Source organism: Gadus macrocephalus, chromosome 5, assembly GCF_031168955.1.
Source record: "Gadus macrocephalus chromosome 5, ASM3116895v1".
Lineage (NCBI taxonomy): Eukaryota > Metazoa > Chordata > Actinopteri > Gadiformes > Gadidae > Gadus > Gadus macrocephalus.
In genome coordinates, this window is record NC_082386.1 from 9890726 (window position 1) to 9914377 (window position 23652).

Sequence of the window (23652 nt, forward strand, 5' to 3'; positions counted from 1 at the left end):
AAAGTACCCTCAAGAGTTGCGAATACGAGAGAAAGTGCCTTATTGGCTGCCCTTTACATGTGAAAAAAATTATTGGGTGCCCTCTGGTGCACCTTCATACAATAAATTATGAAGATGAATCCCCTAGAACAAGAAAATTCGATAATATGCCTCAATGAGTGCCCTCTTAATGCCCTTACAGTGCCTCCATGGTTGAAAAAGTGCCCTCTAGAGTGGTGAATACGAGAGCAAGTGCCCTACATGATGCATCATAGCTTTTTGCACGCTGGTTGGGCCCCATATTGTGCAGAATGTGCCCTTTTTATTTTTCGCCCCTGCCCTTCAAACAGTCTGAGTCCGACACTGGCTGTAAACGTGTGGTAATAAATGATCGAGTCAAATGTAAGAAGTCCTTAATGCTGGCTTTAATTCAGTAATTTCCTTATTGCACGGCTCCACATATATGTCCAAATGCCGATGAGGATCTTTCTGTCCTGCAGCATTATTTAAGGTTTAGAAAATGTAAATGGGGTCTACAAATAGTAAGTTAGATGATTAACCATCGACACACAAACCTTGTAGCATACATTGTTTGTATAAAAAAGTCCCATGCACAAACATAAGGATTTCCAGTGGTTTGCTTGGTACCATCAGAACACACACCAGTGACTGGTGTGTGTTCTGATGGTACTGGTGACCAGTCCACACATTCAAGATTTGATCCAAAACGTAGGCCTACAGGCAAAATCGCTTCTTAAGAGACAAACAAAATATGTTTGTGTGTGTGTGTGTGTGTGTGTGTGTGTGTGTGTGTGTGTGTGTGTGTGTGTGTGTGTGTGTGTGTGTGTGTGTGTGTGTGTGTGTGTGTGTGTGTGTGTCGCTCAGAGCCAGGAGATAGTGTTTCGTGCTGCTGCCTGCCTCAGTGCCTTGATATTAATAAACACCGAACTCTCTGCTGCCCTGGATACAACACACACACACACACACACACACACACACACACACACACACACACACACACACACACACACACACACACACACACACGGGAGCTGTGCTGTGCTGTTCTGTTATCCTGCTGTTCTACCCGTTTGGGCAGTAGGCTTGGGCGTAATCTACAAAAAAAAGCGTAAATTGAAGTTGTTGTGTTCGCTGTGATGTGATCTCATGATGTGTGGGTGTTGTCCATAATTGATTAAGGGCTTTGCAAGATAAAGGAGGCCTTGTTGATTTGTTTAACTTGCGTTTTATAAAACTTTTCTCACTTTGACATGAATGCAAGCATTACATACGTTTGATACCCTATTTGATCAATTTACAAAGTCGAAAGAATGGAGAGTTTAAAGTAGGCTACATTTGTATTAGTTGTTATTTTTTATCAATCAAGCTCGGCTCTCCTACTTCTTTCCTGAGGGATCACTGGTTTTAGTTTGTCTCTTGGCAGGTGCAATGGAAACTCGTAGACTTGTCGAAGATTTCCCGCAAAGCAATGCATCAGATGACTCACACTCTGAAGATAGACTCGAGGTGTATGTCAATAGTCTCCAGAGACGCCCCGTTGACTCGGAGACAACACACTCTGAACTCCTTAGCAGCGACCCAAGGCATCCGATGACTGAAATTGGCCCACGTCCATTCGACATGGACCACTTGGGTTGGCTGTTTGATAAATGCATCCAGGAGGTGCGTGGCCTGGAGGCGCAGAGGGACGAGCTCATACGGGAACTTCTCCGTTTGCACGCTCCCAAGCTGCAAGCGGTGGCGCACTTGAGAAGAAAGGTTGAGGAGGCGCGCAAAACGCTCACCCTAGTGCAGCTGGATCATATTGGTGTTTGCGAGGACGTGCAACAGGTTAAGAAGAGGCTGTTAAGGGCGGCAAGAGGCTGCATCCAGAGCCAGGTCACACTAGCAGCACAGAAGTACGATGTGGCTCAGTCCTCAATCACGCAAGTACGGTGATAACTCAACGGTCGACTTTTGAAGCGAGGGATTATCGTCTTCTTAGCCGAGTACTACAACACAAATGGTTTTCACATTACTAACTGGTGTGACACGGCTGTGCTCTTTGTTATAGCCCTTTTTTCTTGTTTGTCTTGTGACACACACACACACACACACACACACACACACACACACACACACACACACACACACACACACACACACACACACACACACACACCTCTCCTGTGTGTGTTTGGTTCCTTTCTCGTATGTTTTGGTCATTTACTTCTCCGCCAATAGGATGAACTCAAGGCTCAGATCCCACGGCTGACCCAGGAGCTGTCAGAGCTTCAGGAGGCTCACCGGCACAAGCTGAGCTGCCTGCGGGATGAGGCCAGAAAGCCTTCCCGTGGTCTGGCGCGGTCCCTCAGTGACGTCAGCCACTGCCGCCGGGCGTCTCTCAGCCTGCAGCGGCGGCTGAGCGGCAGCATGAGGTCGCTGGAGGGCTGGTACGAGCCTCGGCTCATGGCCTTGCTCCGGAGGAGGCAGGCTGGAGAGGAGGCCCTGAGGAAGAGCAAAGAGCTGGGGCAGGATCTGAGTGTCCGGCTGGGACCCCTGGAGCAGGACGTCCAGAGGCTGGAGCTGCAGAGAGCTTGTTTGGAGGACAGGATGGTCCTGATGGAAAGGGACAGGCGGGACTGCAAGGCTCAGTACGAGGTAAGCAGAAGAAAGGGTACCTTTTGTAAATGGTTCTACTAACATCCATCACTAATCTACCACAATAAACAACAGGAGACAGTGGACATGTTGGAGGAGACCCTGAGAGACCTGAAGGTCGAATTTGAGATTCAGAGAAAGTCCACCACACACCTACAGAATCTTAAGGACGGGCTTTTAAGAGAGCTGGCCGGCTTCAGGTATAACTTCAGCATGTCAACCAGTTTAAAAGCACAGTATCAACATTGTGTGACTCATTATCTTCTTGTCATTATTATAGAGGCTGCAATGATGCCAGAGAATCGACGGCAGAAGATGACACATGAATGATTACCTCCACTTAATACTAAATAGTATTCATAACGGATTTGTGCTGACAGACGGAGAGAATATTTGAAATATATTTTTATTATGAGAACACTTGGAAAGTTCATGATAGGACGAGACACTACATAGAGAAAATGTATAAAGCAAGCACTTACTCTACACAAACAAGAAAAATATGAAAATGTATGTACACTTTTTTTATATATATAGAAAAGGTAAGTTGTCTGACATAAAACAGAAAGAATGTATATATTAAAAACCCTCGCATATCAAATCTTGGAATGTCAAACAATTCGGAGGAGTAAGACAATGTTTACAAGAGCAATATTGTCGACTTTGTAAAAATGCTAAAGAAAACGATTGACTTCATAAATATGCAATGCCATTATCCACAATACAAGACAATGACAAAACAACCTTCAATAATGACTGATGATTAGTAACAATGTATCATTAACCAAATATCGATAGTCGACCAAAGTAGAAAGGGTTAGGGCGGGCAGAGGGGGTCCGCTCAAGGCTGGGGGTCCACGTCTGCCGCTCCTTCGGGGTCCTCATCGTTGTAGATGTTCTCAGCCTGAGGGGCACACACATTGAAGATGATGCCGATCGCAATATCCATTCAGATCTATAGCGATGGTTGCAGTTACGACGGAACTTACAATAAAAGGTATGCATATGAATCTGTGCACATGTCGATGAAATATGTGCATTTAAATAAATAGTCGTAGAATAATGTCTTACCATCTGCCAGACTTGCATGATGTTGTCTTCTGAGACCGAGCATATGACCCAGGGCTCGTTGGGGTTCCAGGAGAAGTCGGAGATCTTCGCCGTGTGTCCTCCGTGGATGAACTGGGGGTCAGAATGGAAAGGGAAGGGGGGGGGGGGGGTTAGAATGAGCCTTTGTAGGCCCAGGCTTTTTCAGGTGACTAAACCAACAGTTACTCTTTGACCACTCACCAGAAGCTCTGGAGGACCGTCCTCGGCATCTTCTGGCGACTGCTCTTCTCCGATCTTACTCAGGTCCCAGACGTTGAGGCGGCGGTCTGTGCCACTGGAGGCCAGGATGGTCTCATTGTGGGGAGACCACTGGACCTGTTGAGGGGAAGAAGGCACCGGAACCACAGGGGAAAAACTTTTATTTATAGTCCAAGCACTAAAGTCCTTCACCGGTCAAAATATCGAAAGCAATATTAACTTGAATTACCAACATGAGATGAACAACAAAGTAGTCAAGTTAATGACCAAAGGAAATAAACAATCATGTGGCTTCTCACCTGGAAGATCTCGTCCTTGTGCGACTCAAACGAGTGCAGCTTCAGCTTGAGATTCCGAAGGTCCCAGAGGGCCACGGTCTGACAGGAAACTCACAAAATAAGACCACTGCGTACGCGCGAGGAAACGGATACAGCTACAGAGAAGGGGGACTATCTATCAAAACAGTAGTCTAGCGGTAGCGCTGCGGAGGAGGGGGATCCCTACCTTGTCTGCCGAGCCCGTGGCCAGGATGAACTCGCTGTAGGGGTTGAAGGACAGGCAGTTCACCTCGGCGGTGTGGGCGTCCACCGCGTGGCTGGGCTTGGACGTGTTGTTGGACCGCGTGTCCCAGCTGGAGACACACAAACACAGAGGCACTGTGGTCAACGGGGGACTCGGGTGAGTCTAGTGGTGCGGAGGTTATTTTGTTTGGGGGAGGGGGGGGGGGGTGGTGGAGGAGGAGGAGCCGCCTACATCATGAGCCTCTGGTCGTCAGCCACGGAGCCGAAGAGGGACTCGTGCAGGAGGTGCCAGGACACGTCCTCCACCACCGCCGTGTGGCCCGTGAAGATGGTCTTGGCGTCCACGATCTTGCCCTCCTTGGGCACTGTGCTGATGTCCCATAGGCAGATTGTCTAGACAGAAAAGATGTGGACAGGGAACATGAGCAAAGGAGACTGGGAAGGGGAAGCGAGGGTACTGTAAAAACGACAAGGCAAGAGTGGGTCGGAGGTGGGGAGCTCACATGGTCGTCTGACGCGCTGAGCAGACAACCACTCAGGTTGGGGTTCCACGAGAGGCCGTAGCCCTCCTTCTGGTGGCCCCTCAAACGCAGGTCAGGAGTGCACTCTCCAGAGGGGTCTGGAACCAAAACACAACCATGTTGAGCAGTGGGATGGCAGCTCAGAGTAGAACCACCGTTTACGTTATTTTCTCTAATGTGCACATCCTGTTGGCTGTAACCTCACCTGGTTTAGAGGGGTGTTTCGTGTAATCGAACACCAGCACGTCACTGGTGGGGGTCTTGGTGGCGATGATGCAGGGATTCTGGGGCATATAGCGGGCTCGGTTCACTTCTCCCTCGTGGTTGATCTTGATTTCAATCTCGATTTTACCACTGACTGAGCCGAATCCTCCAAACTCTGAAGCACAACGGATATTAAGGTTATGGACGGTGTTCATATCAATGGCGGCCATTCTAGCATTGTGCTATTCCGATTAAAACCGCTGTCCCTTTTTTACCAAACTTATAAATACACTTCATTATGATTGTCTATTTACGAGTACAGTGAGATCACCATCTGAGCCATCCCTTAAAAAACGATTTGATATGAGAAGAAATATGACTTAAATGTTTAATAGGGTGTTAAAATAGTAAATCAAATAAAAAGAGTAAAGACCCATGACCACATTGCCCCTCACCTCCTTTTTCACTGTCATAATGTGAAGCATCAAACTGGGCATCGTCATTTGGAAGTTGGACACTTGCTATCACAAGGTGATTCTGCTCGTCCGAAGTGTGTGTCCCAAGGACCAGCCGGTGCACACTGTAGTCCTTCCCCTCGGGTCTGCGAACAGGAGAAGAGAGTTTACCCCATGAGCAGCCAGGTGACAGATAATTTACATAACCGAGGACTCTTTGATCCCGTGGCTAACCTGGTGACATCAGGTAACCACTGGGCGGTGAGACTTGGCCACTCCAGCGCATGGGTCATAACCAGGTCATAGAGAAAGGGGGTGTTCTTTTTCCAGATCTTGTACTCCTCATTGATCACCCTTTCCTCCACGGCATCGTCGAACGCGGCTGTACAAATAGAGTTATAATAATAGATGTTTAGTCATTCATTGTAATCACATTAAGCGCCATCTCGCAGGGTTTCCATTTAGGTCAGACTGGACATTGATCTGTCCAGAGCAGTTTTTTGCTTGTTTGTTAAAAAGGACCTACACGAGTAAAATGCGTTCAATAATCCATCTAAAGATGTTCTAAAACACATTGCTATGCAATTCTGCACATTAAAACGAGCTATTTGGCGTTAGCTTGCCGGTAAAATTGGTTACTTTCTAACAATAAAGGTAGATGCATACTGGCGCGTAATCAACCGTAATCGTCTTAATGATCATAGGTGACTAAATGTTTACAAATGTTGATCTCAAATACGTATCATTGTCCCATACCTTCTTTATCAGCCATGATGTAGAAAAAAAGTGTATTATTGTAATGAAGATAAATGTAGTACAGACTTCACATAGAAGACTGAAGCAACCTTACAATGGCGCCAACAGTCTAGGATGTGACTAGCCAATGAACAGCAAGCGTGGGCGTGGTTACGTCTTACGACCCAAGATCCGGAAGTGTTATCGGTCTTTGATCTTAGATTTTTTTGTAACATGTAACGAATCCCCTCTCCAGTCCGAGCTCCGAGCTTGCCTCGGTTAAGATGAATATGCTTCCATGTTCACGCAATCATTCATGAGATGAGAGAGGATGGATATGGACATAAACTACTGATTAAGACGATTTTACGTCAAAACATATATTTTGTAACAGATTCCCTCAGAACTCTGCAGCTGTCAAAAGGGATAGGGGTATTGCCTTCTATGTCTGCATGATCACTATGTTGTCTAGAAAATGACATTTTAATGCTGGTGTAACTCAGACTACACATGTGATAGAAAGAAATGGACAATGTTAAAAGGGATCCCAACTCAGACAATGATAGGAAACATATAACTGGTCAAATGTATGACAGATAAGGAGATGGATCAATCGATTACTGAGAAAGTATTCAGATGGTGTGCCAATGCCACAGATGTTGACCCTAATAGAAAAGTCAACAGGTTAGAAAGATGGGCAGAAAAGGGCTTCACACCTAATTTGACTTGTAGACATGAGGTCTCACTCCATCAATTTGGAGTAGCCATACTCGATATGCGCCTCATTTTGTTTAGCACCATAAAGACATTTGACCACCATGAAGGTCAAAGTGCAAACATGTGTGTATGCGTCATTTGTGAATTGTGTTTTATATTAGAATTTGATTGAAAAAAATATGTTTTTCATAATCCCTAATGATTTAAGACATATTTCTCAGGTCACAATTCAGAAAAATTCAGAGTAGGCCTACTGATCTCTAAACATAGATGCAATTTTGAATTCTTAAAGACTCGAGAGACTACAACGACAGAGCTACAAATATATGCTTCACAAGTTGCCAGGGCGAAACTTAACCAAACTTAAGCCCAGAAGGAGGCGCTCACGAACACAGAGGTAGTTCATGTGCAAAAAAAACGCACGAGAAAGAAGACAGTTGTTGGCATGGCATGGTGGCTTCCTGTATTTTATGTTGTTCACTTCACGTTTAGTTTCACTCAGTCGCAACATTTGAACTGCCGATAAGTTGGATCTTTTTTTTAAGTATTACAACACCATGGATGACCGAGAGCTGGATTTGACGGAGGCGCAGAAGGTCGTCAAGGCAAAATACCCACCGATTAACAAGAAGTACGAATGTGAGTCCAGTCTATGACTAACTTGCGTTTACTTTTTAACTCCAAAGTCCAATTAAATCCTCGTGAATTAAGACAATAAAGAATGCTATTCTAATTTATTCCATTATATGATATGGTATGGTATGATATGATATGATATGATATACTACACTAATACTATACGATTAGATAAATGTTATTTGAATAGCTAACCTAATCACACTGGTGTACACTTTTTCCAGATTTGGATCATACTGCAGATGTCCAGTGAGTATTTAGTAGTGTGTGCCATAGTCAAAGACAACGGTCCTTTGTCATTATATTGTCATGGACGTGTCCTTTTTATTTCAAGAATCCATTCATGGGGCAACACTCTGGAAGAAGCGTTTGAACAGTGCGCAATGGGCATGTTTGGCTACATGACGGACACAGAAACAGTGCAACCTACTGATACGGTCGACGTTGACTCAGAGGGTGAGTCTCGATCTCCATTGAATGTGGTCCTACGTATTTGGTCGTAAATCGGTTGGCCTTAAAGGCACCCAGTGCAACTTTATGTAAACATTCAATGAAAAATAAACATTCAATTTCTAGTCTTTTTTACACGTAGTAAGTTTCAATAACTCCATACCATTACATATCGACATTCAAGGAGCAAAGATGAGACGTCGTTGTGTGGCGAGAACTGATAGAAAATCGTAAACAACAACAATCGCCGGTGGGGAGAAGCCATTTTTCCATTGACTGGAAGCCTGCTTTATTTATTGTATGTTACAAAAAATAAAGAAAATGGCGGCATTGTTGTTGTTGTTATCGATTTTGTATCAGTTCTCACCACACAACGACGTCTCATCTTTGCTGCTTAAATGTCGGTATGTAATGGTATGGAGTTATTGAAACTTACTACGTGTAAAAAAGACTAGAAATTGAATGTTTATTTTTAAGCCTCGAAAGTTGCACTGGGTGCCTTTTAAGATGATCTATTTTCTAATAAATCATGCTGTGCCTTACTGTTTCCATCTTTGTTCCAAAAAAGGGCATGACATGGAATCTCTCCTTTTCCACTTTCTTGATGATTGGTTATTCAAGTTCAGTGCTGATCTTTTCTTTGTCCCAAGGGTAAGTATTTCCTACATGATTTAGCTTTGAGTTAATTATGGAATCAGTTGAATTTAATTCCACATTAAAGACAATATCTTGTTGAGTCTCAAATTGCAGACTCCAGACTTTATTGACTAACAAAAGATCATTTTGGGTGATTAAGTCAGTAATACAGTGTTTCATTATTTAGCTGAACAATATCTCCCTTGTAGGAAATCAAAGTTACGCACATTGATAGAATGCAATTCAAGATCCGATCAATTGGGTGAGTATCAAAGACTGGCAGGTGAATTGTAAATGCCATCATTGATATGAGAGTAATGTGTTTCATTGTAAAGTAGGGCTACTCCCAGCATACATCGAGCATACATTGAGTACTGTGGTCACGTCTTGATACCTCTAATACCCTTTGTTTATCAGGTGGGGTGAGGAGTTCTGCCTAGACAAGCATCCACAGGTAGGTCACATACTTTTTTATAACTGAAACAACAAAGACTTGTCCCAAATTTAATTTAAAATACTTTGCATGCAAAACAGCAATAGATGTGTGTAACAAGTAACACAACACAATGGGTGCCAGATAATGGTACAATAATCAGAATCACATAGATTAGAGTGAAGAATCAAACAAATTAAACTGGACATTAGCTGTTGGTAAACTAGTTATTGTCCCTGTGATGCTACACTGAGCGAATACCATTTTTCTCCCCTATGAATTAAGAATGATTAAAGTATTTCATAGCAGCACAATAATTGAACTACAATGCTGTGTTTGTATCTCTAGGGAACTGAGGTGAAGGCCATCACATACTCTGCAATGCAAATCCATGATAAAGAGAAATCTGAAATCTTTGCCATTGTGGACATCTGACGAGGACCACAGGGGATCCCCCCATGCTACATACCACCGACAAGGAACCCCTCAGGCCTGTGGAGGGTCACCCCTCTTTTATATGCACTGAAAATTAGCATTGAAGGCTGCTCGGAAAGCAAACTAATATTTATTATGAATCTAAACTATGGCCTTTCAGAAGTCAGTTGGAAAGTCTTTCAACACATCTGGCCTTCAAGAGTCCCACTGATATACCGGTATCATAATAGTCTATTTTCAAATTATTATACTCCTTTCTAAACTATTATTTTACTCTAGCATTAAATTGTTAGTCATATTCTTACACACAGTAATTGTAAGCAAGTACAGAAAGTAGGTCACTCACTGAAATATTTTTAATGGATGCTATTTTTAGAATAATTTAGTTACCATCAAGTAACTTTAATCGTTTAATAATTTGGTTTATTGTTTACATTTTTTTTATTAAAAGTAGTGATTGCCTATGACTTTTATTCAAATCTTGGTGTAATAAAAAAAATGTTTAATAAATATTTATTTTTATTATATATGTTTTTAATATAATTGTATTATGTTTACCGTTTTAAAGCCTACATCATTCAGATATTTTGGATGAAATATTGTCAGTAGTGCTGTGCATAGTTCTCTGAAGAGTTTGGGTCGGAGCGACATTAGTGGCAATAGGCTAAATTCCCATACAAATTGCAATGCCACTCTGGGGGAGATGGCACTTAGAGCCTGGACCTGAAACCAACAAATGAAAGGGTGGAGATATGTCATGTTTATTGTTAGGTTAGTTATAATTAATTGAGGTTATTAATCAAAAAATAAAATTGGATCTGTGAGACTTGAGTTTACCTATTATGCGCAAAACATTGACACAACTGACTTGTGTATTATAACATTTGGTTCAATAGTAATGAACAGTAATGTAGCATATAAGCATAATGGGAAATATTTACCATTAAAAACCGTGTTATGGTGGGAGAAGCTACATTACTTGCTCCAGACACTTTTCATGCTCACCGCAGTTGTGATCCATTCAAAGTTTATATAGATACGTTATAAAGGATTCAAAATGTTGGTTATTAAAAATAAATCTAATCTGCACTATTAATTACAAAAATCGAGGCTTTTTTTCCCCATGCATAACGCATGTATATTTCACATATTTAGCTTCATTTACTAAATTATGAGGGCAACAAAGGCCGAAAATCATTTATGATTCTGTACAGTACATAATAGCTTCTCGTGTGTAGGGTACATGGCAGCGTTTGAACGTCCTCTCGATTCGGATTGGCCGTGACGTCATTGCCGAGTCCCGTATATACTCCCTTTTGACCACACAAACCATTATCGCAACCTCCAACGCTGCAACTGCGCCATTCATTTTTTTTTTTGAAAACACAACGGCCTACCAGTAAAAGGATACGAAACAAAGATTACCTATTCACCATAAAAAAAACACTCGTCTTTTACAGCCGACGGATTCTTTTTTGCAAAGGAGACGACGCAGCTAACGGATACGCGTCCATTGTCTGAACGAGCAAGATGAGCACCAATGCTAAGATCAAAACGGATTCTGCCATGGCGTCGGGCCCAGCACAAAAGAAAGCCAAGATGGACGACAGCAAATATCTTCCAGAGCTACTAGCAGAAAAGGACAGTCTGGATTCGTCGTTCACACACGCTATGAAGCTGATATCCACAGGTAGCGTATGAGCATGCTAATTTCTATGCTAGCTCAGGCAGACGTGTGGTGGTGGTAGTAGTATGGGGAGGCCCTGGTTCCGCTCCTCCGAGGGGCCGCCGCCACGGGCCTAACAATGGGCGCTATGGGAGTCTTGGGCTCGTACACACGTGGTGCTTCTTGGAAGTTGGATCTGATTATGTTCAAATTATGGACCATTATGTCTCATATGATCAGGTTCTCATCAATGTACTAGATGTAAATCTTGTCTGCGTGTTTGTGCATTTAGATAATCCACATTGCACGACTGCGAGATTTCGTGCAATGTGGTCCTTGTTCGTAAAATATAATCCATATGAACAATGCGTTCTACCTATTTCTCTTTTCCCTTTATAAATTATGATGAAAAACGTTTAGATTATTTATTGCATAGACTTTATTGTTGAATGTAATTTCTAACTCATCGATATTTTAATTGAGATTAACAACTGGGAAGCCACCATAAGTGGGTATACTAGGGCGCACACTCACCATTGCATCAAGGTAACGGAGCATTATTCGCTACCGCTCGAAACCGTTGATTAAACCTGACTTGTTAATGTGATTTGAATTGTTTTCTTTGCGTCGGTTCGAAAGAACGAAATGTAGGTATTTCTCAAAAGCTGGCAACTGACTAAACACATTGTTTACAATAACTTCATTACATATTCGACCTGGCAAAACGGAAAGCCTAAAAATAACAAATTAGTTGACACGGCAGAACTCATTCAAACATTTCCACTACTTCCAACCAAGCAGCGTGCATGTAGCTATCTGAAGCATCCGGTCTCACAACAGCAGTATAGGAGTAGCACAAGCAGTGAGTAGCCTATGGTCATAGCTATGGGAATAAGTGAGTCGGGAAACATCACACACAACTTTAAAATAAATACATTTACTCGTCCCTGTTAAACGCATCCAAAGCCGAATTTATACTGGAACTCTTTTTAATTTTAGATCACATGGCAATTTTCTTTTTGCTAACTACATAATGCAATATAACTTTTTTTTGTCTGCAGAGATTGAAAGGGTTCAGAAAGGTGAGCCGCTGAAAGACTCAGAAAAGGAGACTTACCTGGACCTGTTTGCCACAAGAAATCTGAAACTCAAGGAGCGAGTATTAATCCCCACAAAGCTATATCCAAGGGTATGTGTTCTATAATGTATTTGTAGCCTGGGCACAGATGGTCTGTTCTCTAAACGCTGAACAAGCTGTTCCAGGTCATTTATTCCCCCCATGTGTTTTTGTATCAGGTCAACTTTGTCGGTAAGATTTTGGGCCCTCAAGGGAACACAATCAAGAGACTCCAGGAGGAGACCGGAGCCAAGATTTCCGTCCTAGGGAAGGGCTCCATGAGGGACAAGAATAAGGTGCAGTAACTCCCAAGTACCAAATGTACTGGTTGAATCTGGTGTATTATGTAATGCTCACAGTTGGCTGTGATGTGTCCTCAAGGAGGAAGAGCTGAGGAAGGGTGGTGAGGCTAAATACGCACACCTGTCCATGGAGCTGCACGTCTTCATCGAGGTGACCGCTCCCATTCCAGAGGCTTACCTGCGCATGGCTCATGCCATGGACGAAGTCAAGAAGTTCCTTATCCCAGTAAGTCTCCTGCATCTTATCTGAATGAACTCACAACAGAGCGCCGCCGGCCGATACTTGTTATCTTTTTTGAGAGTATCGTATTGTGGTGATTAACTAATCAAAATACCTAGTTTGGTGGTCTGATGCTATCTTGCATCTTCCATGTACTGTAATGTTGTTGTTTTTTATTCCCATTTTTATTGTATATCATAAGCCTGTGTGCTCATGCCAGTTAACGTGCATTACAATCCAAGTCATTGTCACAATGCAAGTTGGTCTCTACCTCGTTCTCTGCTTGGTAGTCTTGTTATTAAATTCAGGGTGTTCTTTCACAGGAGCCCGGTGAGCAGGAGCAGTACATGGACCCCCACTACCTCAACGGAGCCCAGGACGGCTCGGGTCGAGGCCGAGGGGGTCACCCAGGCCGGGGTCGCGGCGGCCCACCCAATGCCTCAGGACCAAGGTTAGCACGTGTGGAGTTGTTTTATTCTGCAGCTGGCGTGTTTCCAGGATTCCCTTTTGAATTTGGTTGTTTTTTAACGGGCAGAAGCAGTAAGGGTAGCCAATACTGTCACGTGCACTATTAAGTAGGGCTGGGTATTGCCAGGTACCTCACAATTCAATTCCGATTCTTTAGGTCACGTTTCGATCGATTTCGATTTATCGATTCAATAATACGTGCAGATGACACAAATACTTAAATATTATTTAGGTATTTTTTTTCATTTGTATTGGTTTAGAACAGTGACCCCAAAATTAACTAACCATTTCATTGTGCTTTATTTAGCAAAAAAGGAATACAACATTATTGGAATAAAACATTGTATAGTATGGTTCTTGAGCTAAAAACAAATTGGTCTCATTGGATTGCTGGCCATAATGAACGACCAGTGAAAATAATATACTAGCATTTTAAAAAAAGAACGGAAATAATCAATAAATAAAAAATCTGAATCGAGAACAAATAAATTGCAGTGCATTGGTGAATCGATGTATTTTAACCAGCCCTACTATTAAGAACGCTGCATTCACTGTTGTCCTTCTGAACCCCGGCGTGGTCCATTGCTCATGAGTGTGTGTCTCCCAGGGGTCGAGGTATGCCCCGCGGGGCGCCCCGTGGCGGCACGCCGCGAGGCGGAGCTCACCGCGGCTCACTCGGCAGGGGCGGTGCACCCAGGGGGGCGCCGGCCGGCAGGGGCGGCCCCCCCGCCCCGCCCAACAGGGGAGGCTCGGCGCCGCGCTCACGGCCCCCTACGTCTGGGGCCCCCAGGATGCTCCCCGCCGCAGCCCTCTCGCACCAGCAGCACCAGCTCCCCCCCCAGCAAACGACACAGCCCAAGTCGGAGTCCTATGAGGAATACGTGAGTCGGTTTCCCTTTGTACGCGTCCCCGGACAAACCCCCGTCGCCCCTGACCTGTCCTACGTCGGTGGGGCTGAACTCATCACCAGCCGATCGGTTCCTTGAATTATCTTTAATCTTCCGTCTCTCCTTCTGCAGCAATCCTATGAAGAGTCCTACACGGAACCCGCCTACGAGTCCTACGAAAACTATTACAACCAACAACCTGCACCGGCGTTAGTGAAACCTTTTGCATTGCATTGACATAGCGCTTCATTCAGATTGGATTCAGAAGGGTGCTCACATTTCTCTTCTCGTCCTGTCCTCAGAGATACCGAGTACTACGACTACGGCCACGGAGAGCCCCAGGAGCCCACATACGATGCCTACAGTAAGCTGTCCATTGACCTGTTTTGCGCGTGTGTGGTTTTGGAGTGACGTAATGACCCCAGAGCAAAATGTTGACCCTTATTTGGAATTAACACTATTCCTGATTGCATATTAAGTCATTCATGGCCCTTCATTATTTCTTCTGTCTTGTTGTGTCTCTACAGCTCAAGATGATTGGGAGGGGTCATGGCCCAATTCTGGATCCGGTGGGAAAGTCCCTCCCGCCAGGCAGTCCAAGGGAGGATACAGGGAGCATCCATATGGAAGATACTGAATGGCTTCTGGTAGAAAGTTGCTCCAGCAACGGTCTACAATTGTAACTCACTTTTAACTTTTCAAAAAGTAATTTCCTTCTTGTTGGTTCCCTTTTTAATGTTTATTTTACACCGACTTTATTTTTATTTCTACTAAACTAGAGGAGATATGTTGGGTGCATTGCAGCGTGCCACATTAATCTGCAAATGCAGGACGTTTTGTTGTTTATAGCGTTTCATAAAATGTTTTAGTGTGGTTGGAGGTTTAGGTCTAGGATCCTGGTTACATTTAATATAATCAGATAAAGTAATGTTTAGGCATTTTGTTCAATGGTTATCATTTCACCTAGTTCCCAATAATATGTGTGTGGCGATTAAGCAGTCTTATTTAGGCTGCATTTCAAATGTCGTCAATGAACCCACAAAAAATGAATTTTGCGAGTGTCCCAATGTAACTTCATTAAATAGACTAGTTTAAGATGCAAATCCTAACGCAGCCTTTTTTGAGCTGTTATGAATGAATCAAAACGTGTAGAGGTATGCTGTCCTGCATTTTTTTTTTGTATATATAATTTTTATCTAAATCCTATTTGAATTCGGATCGTCTCGTGAAATCGTATTCAAAACAATCACTTTTTACACCATTAACATTCATTTGGCAACACCAGGAATTTGTGTCCTTTAACAATTTATTTTCTAAAATTGATCCGCAATTTTTGTTCTAAATTCAGTGAAGACTAAAAGGACCTGTTAACGGATTAATAATCTGCTGCCAATTCAATATTATGTGCATAATCCCAGGACGTATGTTTATGTTCTTAAGTCGCATAGTTTCCAAAAGTATTGTGTGCTCTATGCTAAATAGGATACTAAATATATCAAACATTTGTGTTGCTGCATTGCGTTGTATCAATAAAGCCTAGTACATTCTTCTCATTCTAAAAATCGTATTTTGCATTTGTTGTATCAAAATATTATTATATATATTTTAGTTTAGTACTTTTTTTTTATGCTTTTGAAAAATGATTCCAACAAAAAAACGTCATTTTGTTTAACAAAGACAAAAAGCAGCCCGTGAAAACCCTTTCAGTCCTGGGATTCTCCTCTACAGTGTTGTCATTACTATCCTCCAAAAATAAAAGGTTATTATTGTGGTATTGACAAAAAGCTGTTTGCCATTTGATAATATAGTGCTCTAACTTGTATATTGTCGTCAACCTTTAGCTAGCATACCTCTTGGAGCTCCCAGAGAGCCACGTATCTTCAACCATTTGAAATGACTGAGTTTCATCAGTATTTCAAATCAAGCTTACAGGGATCTTACTTGACTGATGCAAAGTCATGCTGGATGTTTTTGTTATAAAAGAAAAAAATCGCAGAGGGGAGGATTCTAAAAGCCAAAAGATCGCCACAAGAAGGTAAAACCTAACCCCAACACTCATCTGTTAGATTTATGTTTTGTTTTCTGTTTTAAAATTCCAAGTCATGCAAGTCACCCAAAACTGTTACCCTAAAAAAAAACGCTTAATTAAAAGCTGCTATTAGTAATGTATTCCGAGCAAAATTAGCTGTACAAAACAACCAGAAATGGTTGTAATGCAAGTCTTGCTCAAATAACAATGGCCCATTCATTTCACTGCAAAAAAAATAACTTGATTTTCTTTTTTATAGTGAAGAATACACTCAAATCGTGTGAAATCCTATTGGTCAAAAAATATCTTTCAGCTCAAGTTGCATGATCCTGTTATAGAATGTCACTGTTGCATGCGTCTGGTCCAGTGTTGCGCTTGCATGGCCTAGGCTCATTTGGTCTTTCTCTTTCTAGGTGGTCGATACGTACGGTGGACGTTGGAATACTGTGTGCTATACCTCAGTGAAGGAATCATGGTAATTGAAGAGTCACACTCATCACTTGATCATTGGTAAAAAGTCATGGGCAATAAATGTTCTTGTTGGGAAATTTGCATCAGACTATAGGTTGGTTGTGTTGAATTGTGGTAAGTTCTGGAGTGCATTTTGATTAAAATGTCTTCTTTTTTTTATAACCACTGTTATTGTGTGTCTGAGGGAGACATTAAGAGGCAAAAATATTAACTTTCTTAATTCATACTTATGGGTGATCTTTCACATGTGTCCAAATGCAAACCTGATGCATGCATTGAAATTGTATGCAAAGCTGGCGTGTGTACGATTCTTTTTGAGATGATTATTACTAATCATCTTTTACATACTAAATGGATTAAGCACATTGCTGCTCTTAATTGGGGAGTATGGAATCATTTGTGATGGCATGTTTTTTTTGGAAGGAAATGAATCGATGAGCTTTGATTGGTCCCAATTGATTACATAATTTCCTCTGTCCTCAGGTCTTGAAAGGGCACAGGAAGTGCAAATGCAACTGTATTTCTGACAGTCCGGTTTCACAGACTCAACTATTTTCAGTTGCTAATTTGCCAATGACTTTTTAACTTGAAACATTTTTATGAAGTTTTTTCCATATTACAATTGAGTACATTTTACTACTTTTTACATTTTTGATACAAAAAAAGGTTTAAATGTTTGTCTAAAGTTGGCTGCTCATTACAACTTGACATAAACTGTCTTTCTGAATTTTCTGTCTTGTTTCTAATTCTTGCAAAACATGCTGAAACATTGTATTTTCGTATGAGTCTGAAAGGAGTTACTGCAAAGACAAGAGTGCCTCTAGAAATGTATTGAAGCTAATTGTTCGGAATGAAACTAAAGTGTGCACATTTATCTGCCCCGGTTACGGCATAATTTACCAATATTTACCTCTTGGACTATACAAAGAGTTAACTGATCAGTGGATTTATTTAATCTTGTTTTAAAAGTTAAAATTGTTACATGTATATTTCGAAGGCATTGAGGTCATTTAATTCTAATGTTAACAGTTAACATTACCATTTAGTATAAACTAAATGGGAATACATGCAAAACCTGCATGTTGTTCTTGTTTTTAAACACTAGTCTATAAATAAACCTAGTCATACTTCTAATTTGGACCGCCGCCACGTGCCGTAGTGTCTCACAAACGCTCAACGGGGGGAAATAAATACAGTTGGGGAACGGAGGCGTGGACAACGCCAGTGTCTGCACATCTGTCTGCTTTCACACGGATTCCTTGACTGTTGAGGTATTCCAGGGATCACTATTTCACTCAAGTTTGCGTTAAGGCTTAACACGAAGTTGCGTGAAGGGCTGAACCCTTGCCGTTTCTTCTCGTGTTATTGTCTCTTTAAAACACTCCTCCCACGTGACCAAACCTATCCGCGCCCCCTCTCCCAACACTGGTAGCTATTTCACATCAACAATGAGTATCCACGTTAATTATAATGACATTCTCGCAGTTATTTCCACGTGGAACCGTAGAAATACTTGTTTTTAATCCCGAACGACTCGCCGTATCGGAGCTCCTAACATAGACCACTACTTGCCACTGGGTAAGAATGATCTACTTGTGGTTTCCTCTGCTTTTGGTTTGGGGTTAGGCTAGCTAGCCAGCTAGCAAGGCCTCAGTCTTTTGTATTTTGTCGAGCATGCATGACCCATCTTGGCGGAAAGATAGCAGTTGCTGGATTATTGTATGAACACGTTTTGCATGCAGCCCCCCGCGGGGTTATACATCTCCATGTTTCCGAGGACCCAGGTTAGTCTGCACTTTATGCAACGAGCCGTAGAGCTAGCAAAGTCAGCTTCCGCAAACTTAACCTTAATAAAAACAACGTGAGGATGCTAATGTAAGTTTGGCAATGCTCATTATTAAATAATAATGGGGTTCAAGCAGGTGAGGTAATATTGCAATGGGTATGTTTTACTTTAGCTAGGATTCAGTGAAAGCTAAATAAAGATGCGATTTAAGTAATGTTTAGGGTAATAGATTCCAAAATACTTCACTGCATCATGACTATCTCAAAGTGTATATCAGTAATTGGATGGCAATGTTACAAAGGTTGTTGGGAGACATGGAGGAGGGTTCATGGGGTGTGCGGTATCTCTTCTTACCTAGGTATCAGCGCCTTCAAGTGAAGAAAACACCCAACCACAACAATAAAGATTGAAGCGAGGGCTGTCTGCTATGGCTGGTGGAAGGAGAGGAGCAAACCGCACCGCTTACTGTAGGTCACCACTGAACAGTGAGCCAGGCTCCGTGAGCAATGGCAATCATTCCACGAGTTCTCCTGTAACGGGGGTGCGTTCACGAACAAGGTGAGAGGACTCGTGAATCCTGTGCGATAGAGGGGTTCAGCATTTGGAGCCAGCACACTAGGGGGTTTGGTCATAAGGAAGGATAATGTAATACATGACCTCATGAAGTCCTTTATTTCACAGTTGAGCGGAGACAAACATATTATGTAATAATAGTATACGTAACACATGCTTAAAACCATAGTTGTATATAGCTTATAAGTATGTATCTTGGGGAATATGTAGTATAACTTAAGTTTCTAGTAACACTGTCATTGAGACCACCCTTAATGCAACAGGTCTTTTCATACAGGCCAGTCCTTTAGACCCTTTTCACAGAGGTCTCATCACAGAACTAGTCTCGCTATAACAGACAACGGATATCTCCACCTACTGTGGTCAGGGGGTTTCTAATTGCGATTTAGTGGTTTGAATGGTGGGGAGAAGGTCGCTAACAGACCAACAATTACATTTGACAGGAAATGACCCCTTCCATTGAAATCAGGCTCTCCCTCCTTCTCCTCCATGCAGAGTAAACTGGAGACATAGCACAGAGCGCATTTTAAAATAGAAAATGGCAGTGTTTAGAGACTGAGTTATGAGTATCGTAGGATAAACAAAGGAGTCAATCATAGCACCAATGTGTTGCGTATGTGGTGTCTTCACTAGTTTAGTTAGCTACCCGTGCTCTGATACATCAAAGTAGCAGACCCCTAGTTAGCATTATAAGCAAAACCTGCGTTTGTCCTACGATGAAAAAAAGGGTCTCATGCTGCCTCAAAACAGAATGACCTCTAGTCGGGCCTCGTCTTGGATGTAGTCCTCCTGTTTTCAGACCGGCTCTCGCCCCACCCTCAGGAACGGCTCTGGAGCGGGCATGTCCAGCCCCCCCCTGGCGACCCAGACCGTGGTGCCGCTGAAGCACTGCAAGATCCCCGAGCTGTCGCTGGACCGCAATGTGCTCTTCGAGCTCCACCTGTTCTTCTGCCACCTGGTCGCCCTGTTCGTCCACTACGTCAACATCTACAAGACGGTGTGGTGGTACCCTCCCTCACACCCCCCCTCCCACACCTCGCTGGTGAGTTTCTCCGCCAGGTCGAGTCCAACCGGCTGGTTCCGGTTCTTGGCCCCCTCTGGTTTGGGTGGGTGCTTGGGTGCAATTGCTTTTGACATGGTCTGTCTTGATTTGCAGTAGTTGCTATTGCACCGTTATTGGTCATGCCTTTTTCTGATGACTTTGAAAGGATGCAGTTGATTGCATGCTGAACGATTATTTCTTCTTCTTTTACATGCAGAACTTTCACCTTATTGACTATAATATGCTGGTGTTCACAATCATAATACTGGCTCGGAGGTTAATTGCAGCGATTGTGAAAGAGGTAAGTGTTTTACTTTGATTCATGCAGGTCACATATTTGTAAATGAATACCACGCTCAACCGCATTAAAGCAGCGTTTTCACTACAGTAGTTCTCCCAGTGTACTGCGCTTCCCCGTCACTCCGTCTCTGACCTCCTTCTGTCTTTTTCAAAAGGCGTCACAGAGTGGGAAGCTCTCCTTCCCTCACTCCATTTTCTTGGTGATGGCACGCTTCGCCGTGCTCACTCTGACGGGCTGGAGCCTGTGTCGGTCCCTCATATACCTCTTCAGGACCTACTCGGTCCTCAGCCTGCTCTTCCTCTGCTACCCGTAAGTCCCCGGCCGGCACCACACTCAGACGGGTCAAATGTAAAACCCTCTGCCATACATGGTTGGCAGAGATACATGTGATGGCACCTCATTGAATAGAACAAGAAAGATTCACAAAGGTCCACATACCCGTGCTGCTGTGGTGTCTTGCAGATTAGCCCCACATGTCCTTTATGCAGAATTGAGTGCTTGAAGTGCTTCCAAAGAATGCAGGATGCAAAACTCTGTAAATTCTCTTCCCGCTCTTTCCTCCCCCTCTCTCAGTTTTGGGATGTACATTCCTTTTTTCCGGCTGACCTGTGACTTCCGGCGCGGGGGACCTCTCTCGCCCATAGCCAGCATCGGCTCCAAGGAGGTGGGCAGCGTGGGCAAGGGCAGGGACTACCTTACGGTGCTCAAGGAGACCTGGAAGCAGCACACCAGCCAGCTGTACGGCGTCCAGGCCATGCCCACCCACGCCTGCTGCCTCTCGCCGGACCTCATCCGCAAGGAGGTGGAGTACCTGAAGATGGACTTTAACTGGCGCATGAAGGAGGTGCTGGTCAGCTCCATGCTCAGTGCCTACTACGTGGCCTTCGTGCCCGTCTGGTTTGTCAAGGTGAGCGGTCCGGAAGGGCGGGTTTTGGCAGGGTTGTTGACCTTATGTTTGTTTTTGTCGCGCCTGAAATATTAGGGCGATATTCGTGCTCCCAGAGCTATGGGCTTAAGGGTTTAGTGGAGCATGTTAATAAGCGTAGCACTTTAGAGTTATGTTATGCACGCAGTATTTCATATTTTGAATTTGAATCGATGTCTTCACCCTCCATAGCTTTTATCTGGCTCAGTTATTATGGGGGAGAGAGATGAGGGACTGGGATGATATATACATTTTTTAAATAGGGACTTCAGGATTTTTATTCTGTGTAAAACGTCACCCAATTGTATCCTGGATTTTTGTTACTAAGTTTTGTCGTTGTGTGTCCCCGGTAGAGTACCCAGTACGTAGACAAGCGCTGGTCCTGTGAGCTCTTCATCCTGGTGTCCGTCAGCACGTCCGTCATCCTCATGAGACACCTGCTGCCGCCGCGCTACTGTGACCTGCTCCACAAAGCCGCCGCCCACCTGGGCTGCTGGCAGAAAGTAGACCCCTCGCTCTGCTCCAACGTCCTGCAGCACATGTACGTACACCACGCACAAACCACGGGGAGGTTTCTTCTATGTGGCGCACGCTGGGATGAGCCCGGCTGGCATTAGAGTGTGATCCACTCCCGGTTTAAACCTTTAAGTGTTGACCGCTTGAGTGGCGTAAGGATACAATCATCCATCCACTGTGCAACACACCTCGGGGAGTTTGTTGTTGTAGAGAGGGAGTCAAGTAAAGTTAAGGGTGGATTGACTTCCAACTTGTTAGACTTCATGGAACGGTGTTGCTTCTATTATATAATTAAACACAAATCCACTTTGAACATGCGGGTATATAATTAAGATCAGAAGTGAAATGCAAACCGGTTCCGGTTGAGCAGGTTTAGCTCTTCAGCAGCGCTACAACAGGAGTTTGTTCAGCCCCAGCCTATCAAATGAACCCGTTCCACCAGATCTCTCCAAATGCCTTCCGGCTGCGGTTAAAACATGCAGAAGGACGGTGATGTTTGTGTAGTCTTGGCTTCTGCTTCTACTGGAGTGCCGCTCTCAGCAACATTTTCCACATACTTCAAACTGATGCAAATGTCCCGAACGACGACCTTTATGTTGTACTTTCAATTGAACCATCGAAACCACTCCAACCGACGCTCGACTAACTGGTACTTTGTGCTCTGAACCAGATGGACGGTGGAGTACATGTGGCCCCAGGGCGTGTTGGTGAAACACAATAAGAACGTCTACAAGGCCATGGGTCACTACAACGTGGCGGTGCCCTCCGACGTGTCCCACTACCGCTTCTACGTGAGTATCACCAGAGCTAGCAGCCCCCCCCCCCCCCCCGACACAACGGCAGACACTTTAAATGACTGCTGCGGCAGTGTCTCAGGGGGAAGAGCGGCTTGACTTGTAACCGGAAGGTTGCTAGTTCGAGTGTCGAGTTGTCCCGGGGCAAGACACCTAATCCTGTATGTATCTAATTGTGTATGAATGGTTGCGAGTTGCTTTGGACAAAAGCATCTGCTAATTTCCCTGATTGTAAATACAACAACATACTCTGCTCTTTTTTCGCCTGGAAAAATCCATTAGTTGTGTTAAAATCTTTCCCTCAAGCAGAGGGCTACACTGAGGGGACTGTTGGTGTTGTTAGATCGTTGACCCTTGATTCCTTTGATTCGCAGTTCTTCTTCAACAAGCCACTGAGGATACTGAACATGCTCATCATACTGGAGGGTGCCATGATATTCTACCAACTGTACTCTTTAATATGCTCAGAAAAGTGGCATCAGACGATATCGCTGGCCCTGATTCTCTTCAGCAACTACTACGCCTTCTTCAAACTGCTCAGAGACAGAATAGTGCTCGGCAAAGCGTACTCGTACTCAAACAGTTCTTCTGACCAGAAGGTCAGTTAGAAGCAGTTAAATTATTGTGTTGCACATTTTACCATTGGTGTAAGAGAAACATACATGAGAGCTTTGTATCTTTTCTACAACTGCATTTTGTGTCACTGTTCGGGTTATGTTCTGATCTGCCATAATAAAAAGAAAATATTTTTGTATTACTTTAATGATGCTGTTTTTCTTTTTGGTTTGCCTATGTGTTTTGCCAGCATCCTCCACAAGATGTATTTGTGAGGCCTTGTCCAAAGTATTAACAAATGTCTATCCG

The 23652-nt window shown here is 43.5% G+C and overlaps 5 protein-coding genes across 9 annotated transcripts; 4 read left to right on the forward strand and 1 right to left on the reverse strand.

Annotated features, from left to right (window-relative positions):
• The first annotated feature begins 941 nt into the window (after positions 1–941).
• Positions 942–3715, forward strand: LOC132457785 (syncoilin-like). 2 transcript variants are annotated; one of them, XM_060052132.1, is made up of 5 exons: positions 942–1108; positions 1424–1929; positions 2224–2640; positions 2716–2840; positions 2921–3715. In XM_060052132.1, exons 2-5 carry the CDS (start codon positions 1429–1431, stop codon positions 2964–2966), a joined length of 1089 nt encoding a protein of 362 aa, XP_059908115.1. In that variant the 5' UTR covers positions 942–1108; positions 1424–1428; the 3' UTR covers positions 2967–3715. The 2 variants fall into 2 exon arrangements, with proteins under 2 accessions (XP_059908115.1, XP_059908116.1); XM_060052133.1 differs by lacking the exon at positions 942–1108 and having other exon boundaries at positions 1132–1929; positions 2921–3324.
• On the reverse strand, positions 3031–6564 carry LOC132457780 (histone-binding protein RBBP4). Its single transcript, XM_060052125.1, has 11 exons — positions 6406–6564; positions 5884–6031; positions 5650–5795; positions 5196–5369; positions 4973–5088; positions 4702–4862; positions 4453–4579; positions 4248–4325; positions 3931–4065; positions 3712–3822; positions 3031–3544 (listed from the first exon to the last, which is right to left on the reverse strand). The coding sequence occupies exons 1-11, from the start codon at positions 6419–6421 to the stop codon at positions 3482–3484; spliced, it is 1275 nt and encodes a 424-aa protein (XP_059908108.1). The 5' UTR covers positions 6422–6564; the 3' UTR covers positions 3031–3481.
• Positions 6565–7488: 924 nt separating this feature from the next.
• zbtb8os (zinc finger and BTB domain containing 8 opposite strand) lies at positions 7489–11173 on the forward strand. The gene is made up of 7 exons (XM_060052142.1): positions 7489–7740; positions 7962–7986; positions 8072–8193; positions 8756–8838; positions 9033–9085; positions 9241–9277; positions 9605–11173. Exons 1-7 carry the CDS (start codon positions 7659–7661, stop codon positions 9689–9691), a joined length of 489 nt encoding a protein of 162 aa, XP_059908125.1. The 5' UTR covers positions 7489–7658; the 3' UTR covers positions 9692–11173.
• Positions 11028–17578, forward strand: khdrbs1a (KH domain containing, RNA binding, signal transduction associated 1a). Of its 3 annotated transcripts, none has more exons than XR_009525764.1 (11): positions 11028–11381; positions 12419–12546; positions 12654–12770; positions 12856–13002; positions 13320–13447; positions 14072–14345; positions 14484–14560; positions 14654–14715; positions 14879–15056; positions 16794–16855; positions 17335–17578. XR_009525764.1 is itself a non-coding variant. In XM_060052126.1 (9 exons), exons 1-9 carry the CDS (start codon positions 11222–11224, stop codon positions 14986–14988), a joined length of 1203 nt encoding a protein of 400 aa, XP_059908109.1. In that variant the 5' UTR covers positions 11028–11221; the 3' UTR covers positions 14989–15913. The 3 variants fall into 3 exon arrangements, 1 of the variants encoding a protein (XP_059908109.1); XR_009525765.1 differs by having other exon boundaries at positions 11034–11381; positions 14879–15030; XM_060052126.1 differs by lacking the exons at positions 16794–16855; positions 17335–17578 and having other exon boundaries at positions 14879–15913.
• A 480-nt stretch (positions 17579–18058) lies between these two features.
• Positions 18059–23551, forward strand: tmem39b (transmembrane protein 39B). Of its 2 annotated transcripts, none has more exons than XM_060052123.1 (9): positions 18059–18429; positions 18996–19195; positions 20033–20252; positions 20470–20553; positions 20708–20862; positions 21127–21460; positions 21832–22019; positions 22665–22785; positions 23163–23551. In XM_060052123.1, exons 2-9 carry the CDS (start codon positions 19065–19067, stop codon positions 23394–23396), a joined length of 1467 nt encoding a protein of 488 aa, XP_059908106.1. In that variant the 5' UTR covers positions 18059–18429; positions 18996–19064; the 3' UTR covers positions 23397–23551. The 2 variants fall into 2 exon arrangements, with proteins under 2 accessions (XP_059908106.1, XP_059908107.1); XM_060052124.1 differs by lacking the exon at positions 18059–18429 and adding an exon at positions 18447–18635.
• The last annotated feature ends 101 nt before the right edge of the window (positions 23552–23652 follow it).